General features: G+C 41.0%; 1 protein-coding gene across 1 annotated transcript; it reads left to right on the top strand.

Annotated features, from left to right (window-relative positions):
• The first annotated feature begins 2,096 nt into the window (after window positions 1-2,096).
• LOC149828295 (kinesin-like protein KIN-10C) lies at window positions 2,097-7,530 on the top strand. Its single transcript, XM_090018152.1, has 17 exons — window positions 2,097-2,296; window positions 2,412-2,577; window positions 2,664-2,864; window positions 2,943-3,132; window positions 3,230-3,435; window positions 3,519-3,787; window positions 3,872-3,920; window positions 4,563-4,616; window positions 4,704-4,781; window positions 5,068-5,121; window positions 5,213-5,330; window positions 5,613-5,896; window positions 5,999-6,045; window positions 7,061-7,082; window positions 7,178-7,246; window positions 7,345-7,383; window positions 7,486-7,530. The coding sequence occupies exons 1-17, from the start codon at window positions 2,097-2,099 to the stop codon at window positions 7,528-7,530; spliced, it is 2,091 nt and encodes a 696-aa protein (XP_089874278.1).
• The last annotated feature ends 1,688 nt before the right edge of the window (window positions 7,531-9,218 follow it).

Genomic DNA, 9,218 nt, shown 5'->3' with positions numbered 1-9,218 from the left:
CCTACAGAGAAGACTGCAGAGTTGTTCGTAAAGCATGTGGTGAAACACTGGGGTATACCAAAGAGCATTGTGAGTGACCGCGATGCTCGCTTCACGGGCAAGTTCTGGCTGAAGTATTTTGGCTACTTGGCTCTGATTTGCTGTTTTCAACAAGCTTCCATCCGCAGACAGATGGGCAGACAGAGCGCATCAAAAGGATATTTGAGCATTACCTTAGGCATTTTGTTAGTGCCAATCAGAAAAATTGGGTAAAGCTCATTTACATGACACAATTTTGTTACAACCTGAAGAAGAGCGAGTCTTCAGTCCATAATCTGTTTGAGATAGCCATGGGACAACAACCACTGACCCCGCACACTCTTGCCGCACAAGAAAAGGAAAGGTCATCCTTCGCTTATCAATTTTTTCGTGACTGACACAAGCAGAATGAGTTGGCGAAGACATTCTTACACAAGACGACAAAGAGAATGAAGAAGTGGGCTGACAAGCATCGTCAGCCTGTTGGGTTCCAAGTTGGGGATCAAGTGTTGGTGAAGTTATATCCAGGGCGTACATGCATCTTTCGCGGACGACACCGCAGACTGCTCAGAAAGTATGAAGGACCCTTCACCATCACAAAGAAGGTGGACAAGCTGGCGTATAAGGTGGAGTTGCCCCCAGACTTCAAGGTGCACCCGGTGTTCCACGTGTGCAACCTCAAGCAGTTCCATCCAGACGATGGAGATCCAGAACGCGTCGTGCCACAACGCGCTTTCATCATGCAGAGGGCCCCGACAGCACAACGGGCCGAGAAGCGCCTCAATACGATCCTTCGTCACAAGGTCAACTATCTGGGCGAAGCGAAGAAATATCTACTGTAGTGAGAGAAAACAACAGAACCAACGTGGGAGCCTGCATTCCGAATGAACAACCGCTACCCGGCTGAAGTTAGGGCTTACCATGAAACAGATGGCGTCGAGGACGACGCATGATTTGAAGGGGGGAGCATGTTCCCTTACGACTTACATTGTAAAGTTGCGCTTAGAGTCTGTTTTGCTTTTGTTGAGCCTGATGTAAGTTGCCCGGTTCAGGTGAATCAATACCCGAAGGGGCAGCCCGTATGCTTGAACTGTAATCGCCCTCGGGCAAAATTGTGAATGAATTAAATGCATTGAGCTTTCTTTTGTTCACCATCGTTGTGATTGCTTCTTGTGATTGCAATTCTTCTCCCTCTATTCTCTCTTGTTCTCTTGCACTCTGATTACAAGCTTCCGCGACTGGCAAGTGAGATAACAAGTAGGCTTGCGGCAGTAAGGAAGGACCGTCATGCTGCACTGGCCCATTGAAGGAAATAAGCCCGTGACACTGAGTCTGGTTCATATAATCTTTATAGGATCCGGGTATCATTTCTCTTATGGTGGCCCCAATTAGACCTGAATTTGGACCCGGTACCATCATCTCAAATCAGGCTTGGGTCTGATTTCACTTGGATCCAAACCAAATCAAACCCAACCAATAGATACCGCTAAATTTTTTATTAGATATTCAATCATTTTTTTCAAGTAAAATGTTTGAATTTAAGTATCCCTGTGTCCTGGTTTTCAAGAAATTAGTCGTCAAAAGATCAGGTGCAAAATAATTGCTTAAGCACCTAGTCACCCTCCATCTTGGGAGTCGTGTGGCCCAAGGCCTGATGAAGGACACTCAAATGCTTAATGCACAAAATTTGTGCCATGCCATTGCACTCGATCCTGGTCATTTATCCATATTCGTATCTATATCCGTACCCATGTGAGGACCGAGTAGGAACAAATAAGAACCACCTTTACCCACTTGGTGGGCCCCACCTCTTGAGTGGGGGCACAAATCTCGTGACTTGGGAAGGTCACCATTGGTCCAACTACGGGCTTCAATCTCAGATACCCATTCAAAATTTCAAAATGCCGCCCTTGTTCTAACGGTCACAACCTGAGCTTTTGGCAGAAAAAGGAAAGAAACCACTGATTTTGTCACGAATTGTGAGTTCTCTTTCATCATTTCCAACGGTCTTTCTTACTCCAACTAAAACCGAACTGACCAATCTGACTGCTCTTGATTCCTTCATCTTCTTGCTCATGATGGCAACGCCCATGTCCTCCCACACTCTCCCCACATACCCCATGGAGTCCAATGTGAGAGTTGTGGTGAGAATCAGGCCGTTTTTGTCCTCAGAGATCGATCCGTCCGGCAAGAAACCGCTCCCCTGCGTCTCTTTCGTCAAACAAGAAGATGGGTCCGGCGAAGGAGTGGATGTTCATCTCCAGGATCAGTTCACAAGGTTGGTGGGTGCTGGTTTTCTTCTAACAGATTCCACTCATCAAGATCTCCATTTGGTAGTTTTGTTCTTCCATGTTCTATTGGTGTATTTGATGACAGAATTGCCATAAATGCAGTAGGAACGAGTGCTACAGGCTTGATTTTTTCTACTGGCAGGAAGAAGAAGTCGGCCAGATTTTCGCCAGGGAAGTTAGCCCTCTTCTTCCTGGGGTTCTTTGTGGGCGTAATGCTACAGTGTTTGCATATGGGGCAACTGGTAGTGGAAAAACATATACAATGCAGGTAAGAAATTCCCTCTTGTTCTGTTTTGTTTCTTTTTTTTATTTTGCTTCTGGTTTTTCGACTCTGAAGGGTTGATGATGAATTAGGGGACCGATGAGCGACCTGGACTAATGCCGTTGGCAATGTCAAGCATCATGTCCATGTGCCAGGAAAGCGGGAAAGTGGTCGAGATTTCTTATTACGAAGTTTATCTTGACCGGTGCTACGACTTGCTGGAGCCTAAGATGAAGGAGGTGTCTGTGCTGGAAGATAAAGATGGTAAAATTCAACTGAAGGGTCTTTCTCAGGTAATTTTGTTGTGGTCTATGTGCAGTATCAGAGGGCAACATGGATAATAAAGTTCATCACCTTTGTGCTTGTTGCAGATTCCGATAAGGTCAATCGAGGAGTTCCATGAAGTCTTTTCCCGGGGAATTAAAGGGCGTAAAGTTGGCCATACCGGCCTCAATGATGTATCCAGTAGAAGCCATGGAGTTCTTATGATTTCAGTATCTAAAACGGATGAGAAATCAAACACTTCGTTAGTTGGGAAGATTAATCTTATAGACTTAGCAGGTTCTTCCTTGAGACATCTTTTGTTCCAATTATATAAGTAGTCTATGGACACCCTACTGTAGTTCTGCTCCTTTTTCACTGTTTGCAACTTGTGCAGGCAATGAAGACAATAGAAGAAGCTGCAATGATGGGCTTCGACTTCAAGAGAGTGCCAAAATCAACCAATCCCTGTTTGCGCTTTCAAATGTGATTTATGCATTGAATAACAATCAGGCCCGTATTCCTTATAGAGAGAGCAAATTGACCCGGATTTTGCAGGATTCTCTGAGTGGTGCTAGTCGAGCCATAATGATCGCTTGCTTGGTAAGCATTTCAGAAGTGTCCTTAAACTGATTTGTCAAGAACTGTGCTGGGTCCTAATGACTTATTTTGATTCTGCATCCTAGAATCCAACATCGTATCAAGAAGCTGTTCATACTGTAAGCTTAGCGGCTCGATCTCGCCAAATTGTGAATTATGTTCCTCCAGGGCGGAAACAAGAAACTCCAAGAGAAAAGGTGGACATGGAAGCGAAGCTTCGAGCTTGGCTTGAATCCAAGGGCAAGACAAAGAGTAATTACTTCACACCCATCAGTTCTGCAAAGAAAACCACTTTCTTTAAGTCTTCTGGGAAAGTAAAACTCGCCAACAGAATAGCATCTGATGCGAGGGGGAGGTACTGTTACTTTAATTTACGGATGGTGATCGATCTTGGATGTAACAATTTCTTAATTTGACAATTCTTTTTTTTTCCACACAGAAAACTTTTTGATTCCCAATCTAAGGGTCCTCTGGGAGAAACCATGGCGGTAAGTTTTCTTCTTTTTAAGGCAGGCCCATCAAGCAGCTCTATGTAAGCTGTTTAGATGAAACCGTTTATCTGAGTGAGTCATACTGTCATTTAAGTTTTCAAAAATTAGGAAGAAGACTCAGAACAAACAAGTACAGCTCTGATATAGCTTGATTTCTCATCATGCAATGATAAAATAAGAAAAGGAACCCATATTTTGATTGATTAAATAAAAACATAGTTTTTTTTATAACCAAAGTGGGTGGAAGCCAAAAGCGAGTGTTTAAGAAATTCCTTGATAATACATGAAGTTTGAAGCATTTACGAAGCAAAAAGAGAAACAAGTGCAAAGCAATAATGGAAGAGAGTAGGAAGTAACATTAAGAAAATGCGAAAAAAAAGATAAATGGAAATACCTTGCGAGTTTTATAGTAAAAAATGGTTTTTGAAATGATCATTATTTGAACAAGAAAAACATGTTTCCAACATCAAAGAAAGTTTGTATTGAGGGAAGTGAACTTCCCATAAAATTCTGGAAGTTTTTAAGAAATGTGTGGTTTCACCCTTCTGAAGCAAGCTTCCAAGGTTTTTAGAAGCTTTGGGTAATTATGGATTAAAGATGTCACGTTTCTCAGACATGGATTTGCAAATCTCTTTTCAGGAAAGCTCCTCAACATATTCTTCAGCAATTGTACAGATATCTGAATCCGAGAAGGTATGGTTTTCCTGATTAGGTTAAATTTACAGTGCACTGTTCCTGTACTTTGTCATGCTCAAGTGGTTGGTTGGTTGCTTCTGTCAGGATTCCTCTGTCCCCAAAGATGATATCCAGAAACATAACACGGAGACTAGTGATAACGTACTCATAAACCAATTTAAGGTTAGTCTTTTTAAGCATTCACTGTACTGCCAATCCTCAATTGAAACCAGTACATGAAATTCACATTGGCAATTAATAACCTGATTGGCTAATTTGTAGCACATGTGATGAACCATTCCATTTGATCTTAGCTTTTCAATAGATTCAGGTCAGGAAGCCAGGTCACTTGAGATAGAGTCCAGGACTAGAGTCAATCTCATGGCCTTTGGTTTAATTAGAATTGTAGCCACTTGAGATTTGCTATTAAATTTGATCTGATTTTTTGTGGATCAATATAAAATTGCAGGAAAGCTCCTTATCAGTTACTTCAACATTTAAGGAATCTTGTATCTTTACCGAGGTTTGCTTTAAATTTATTGTTCTCGTCAGAAATTCCTGTTAAATTTCTATATTACATAAGCTTCATTACATCGACAACTGTTCTTCGATAGGTGGCAGAGTATTACAAGGATGATAACGGTAACAAGTTTATGGAAACCACTCATTATAACAAAGAAGTTGAGGCTGCCAATGAGAGCAGCTTTTGGAGACCATTAGCTACCATAATTGGTAAATACCAGACAAATGACGCTAAGTGCAAGTTCAACACTGGTTTTCAAGTGACCCCAGACCAAACCCTGCTGGCGCATGGGTGTCCTTAGCTTTCAGAGGTGGGCCACATAAGGCAGAGAGTGGTTGTGGGGCCCCACCTCGGGTTTTCCCTCGCTTCGGCAAGGGTTCCTTGTCATAAAAAAAACTGGTTTTCAAGCATTTAACATGGGGTTGAAGCGGCTCACTGTGCATTCAAATGATGCAGATTCCTAATTTCATAAATTTGTTTCCTTTAAACAGATCAGTTTATGGATAAGGAGAACATGATCTCTCCACTCACTACTGCAAGGACAAGCGCACGTCAAAATTCTTCCAAGAATGTACTTTCTCCATCCAACCTTAATGTCAGTGGATCGATGCCTGATGATATACCATACAAGACCCAATCGACTGAAATTCCATGCAATTCAAAAGTTCTAGCACCACACACACCATGTGTTCTGAACCATGATGATGACTATGGTGAAACACTACTTGTAGGCACTCCTCTTGACAAATTTCATGCACAAGGATCTACTTTAAAGGTCTGCAACTTTGCATTTTGTTTTGCACTTCTCATTCTCTCTTTAGTTTGATATACTTAACTGAACAAATCCATTTTCTGTTATTGTGGGTTGGCTGAGCAGAATTCTCTTATTAAAGGATATCTGTCATTCTTGAATACAGCTAACAGGTAAGCCAGATTTGCTGCTCTGTAAATGTTTTTGTCATGATGTATCTGCACTGAGAACTGCACACAGCAATGAAGTAGCTCCATGCAATAAAATTCGCAAAGGAATCTACCATACCTACCGAGCATGCTTTTGATCATTATCGCAATTAGTTCTGGAAGGTTGAATGTGGTCTCGTTGGAGCTATGTTATTTGATTTTCCTCCACTTGTGTTTTTTTCTATAATATGTCTGTGCAACTTTTCCCATCATCATTGTCGAACTATCTAGACTTGCATGGTTTCAATTACATTAAGGTTTTAAAAAGATTCTTACATACTTTTAGTCAAAACTTATTGAAGAGGTTATCTACCTTTCCATGTTCAACTGATGAAAATCTATAAGTTGTTTGTTCCATGGTCTGCATTAAGAAAAATGTTTCCTAATTTTGTAACTGAATTTGGAAAATTATATGCAGTAAATTGAATCATTCATATCATATGCATTTGGTGGAAACTGCACGTATTCTGAACACATTCAGTGAAAACACCAATCTACAAGTCTAGAGAAGTTCTCAGTACGAACTGTATCTCCACAATAATCTTATTTATCATTTGTGTTGAGAGAGCGGTTTCTTCGAAATATTGGCAATGATCCTGTTGATTGTCCATCACTTATTTGATTGTGAACGTGGTAGTGGTATAGTTATATATTCAGGTTGGACATCAAGCTATGCTGTTAGACAGGGGTGGGGGTTTGGTTTCCCTGTTCACAGCACGTTCTAGCTGAGCAGAAACAAGATACCTGAGTCATTGCCTGCTTTAATGGACAACCATGCGTTTTGCTTGTTAACTACTTTTGTAAAATAAATGAGGTTGGATAAACACTCTTGATCAAACTAACATGATGACCACCAGAATTTGATTCAAGCAAATGTTGCTGCTGCTTTCATCACTCAAAAAATCATGAAAGTGTTTCTTCTTGCATTTTTTGAAACCTTTTACTTGGAAATAATTTTTCCTTGGTTTTCCAAATACAGGGAGGAGCTAATGGGCTTGAAGGTAAGGTCCAACAAGAACAAGAAAGATGAGCTCTAGATTGCTTTGTACCATGAAAAAATAGTACCATAAAAAAATCCTTTCTTTTTGCTATACAGGGTATTGGGCAGAAAAGGGCAGATTACATTCTTAAGCTTAGAGAACAAACCCCACAACCTATTAAAACGGTAGGGAAATCACAATCCTTTAGGAAACATGCATATGCTATTTCAATTTAGATCTGGAATTCACAAGCTTATCAAAATTATCCACCTGATTGTTGCAGCTATATGATTTGGAGAAGATTGGCATGTCATCCAAACAAGTAAATTCATTTCCAAAAATTTCTTTAATAGCATTATTAGCATTTTCATTGATTTAATGAAGTGAGTATTATTTAACTTCATAATGCTTTCACCATCCTCAGGTTGATGACATGTTCAGAAGAGCTGCAAGGAGCATCTTCACTTAGACTCAGGATTTCACGAAGTCTAACCTATCCTTACTCTGCAGGAGATGAACTGCGATGCTCTCACTCTCGCAAATCAGAGGAAGCAAGCAGTTGTGAAGTCAAACCACCCCTTATTGTTGTTGACATGATACAAAGCTAATTGTATCCTGTGGTGCTTCTTTCATTGTACTACAAATGATTTGCAAACAGTTGACACCATGTACACTAGACCTCTTTTCTCTTTAATTCTATAAATTATATCTTCATTCCAACATGCATGGGCCACTTTTGTACACATGAAATGTAAAACCACCCCTCGACGATTTCGTTGGGGGGGGGGGGGGGGGGGGGGGGGGAAGTGAGTAATTAAAAAAAAAAAGGATAAGGGCGACCTCACCCACCGTGAGGGCTAAAAAAAGCCCTCACGGTGCGCCTCCTCCACGTTCGAGCAAGAGACCGACAAAGAGAGAGGGGCGTGAAAAAAAAAGGGAAAAACGAGTTGTAAAGAGAGGAGGAGACTTACCGAAAGGCCGACGATGCAGGTAAGGGGCTTATTCTCTCTTCTTTTTCTTTTTTTGATCGAATAGGGGGCCCGTAACCATGGCTGCCGGCGGGTTAGATGTACAAAAAAAAGGGGAAAAAACAAGGCTACCGAGAGAGAGAGAGAGAGAGAGAGAGAGAGAGAGAGGGCGGGCGTCGGTGACTGGCCCCTCTGCAACAGAGATGGAGAAAGAAAGGGTTGGCTCCAGCGGCCGACCCCCTCTACAACAGAGAAGGAAGTGCGAGGGCCGGATGTGGCTGACACCCCCCCCCCCCCCCCCGCCCTTTTCGTTGTCATATTTATGTTAAGAGTGGGTCGGTCTAGATAGCATCCAGAACGAGGCAGTTTGGGTCGCACCAAGACCGAATCAGGTAAGTTTAAAAAAAAAAGGGTTTCGACTCAAACCGGTTTAAATTCACTCAGATTTGTATGGACCAAACCGGTTCATATTAAACTGGCTTGAATCAAACTAGTTTGGGTCTAGGTGTAAACGGAACTAAGTCGAGTCTGACTGGGTCTCAGTTCTAAGTTTGGATTCAGTCTGATCTAAATCAGACCAAATCTAATTTCAGTCTGATCCAGTTAGTTTGGATTGATCTAAATAGAACTGGATCCAGATAGATCTAGGTTTGAATCCTATTTGACTGATCTGGATTCAGAATAGAACTAAATATGGTTTGAATCAGTATTGGATCAAGATCAAATCTAGGCCTGGATCCAGCTCAACAGTTTTGGATCCAGATTAAAGTTAGATTCAGATCCAACTCATAATTGGATGGACCAGTTCTGGATCCAGATCAAAAATAGATCTGGATTCAGTCTGATAGGTTTTTATCCAGATAAAAAATAAATCTGAATCTAGTATGTAATTAATTTTTGAATTTTGAGAATAATTATCGAAATGACCAAAGTACTTTTGTGTGTATCCAAGATCTATTTAGGTAAAATGAGCATAACTTTATACTTCAAACTCTAAATTGAGTAAGGTTTGGTGTGGTTGGACTTGTATTGTTGAGGAAAATCTCCTTATACACTGGTTTTGGTCAAATGAGGGGCACAAAAATCAAGAGTCAATTTGGGAGAAGTATTTTGGTAATTTTGTTAAAATATAAAAAGTTATGTGTATTAATACGAACATGTCTGTGTGATGATCAGATCCTACTGTTAG

Source organism: Nuphar pumila, chromosome 9, assembly GCF_984573655.1.
Source record: "Nuphar pumila chromosome 9, dmNupPumi1.hap1.1, whole genome shotgun sequence".
Lineage (NCBI taxonomy): Eukaryota > Viridiplantae > Streptophyta > Magnoliopsida > Nymphaeales > Nymphaeaceae > Nuphar > Nuphar pumila.
Note: the sequence above shows the minus strand (reverse complement) of the source record. Positions and strands in the feature narration are given on the sequence as shown.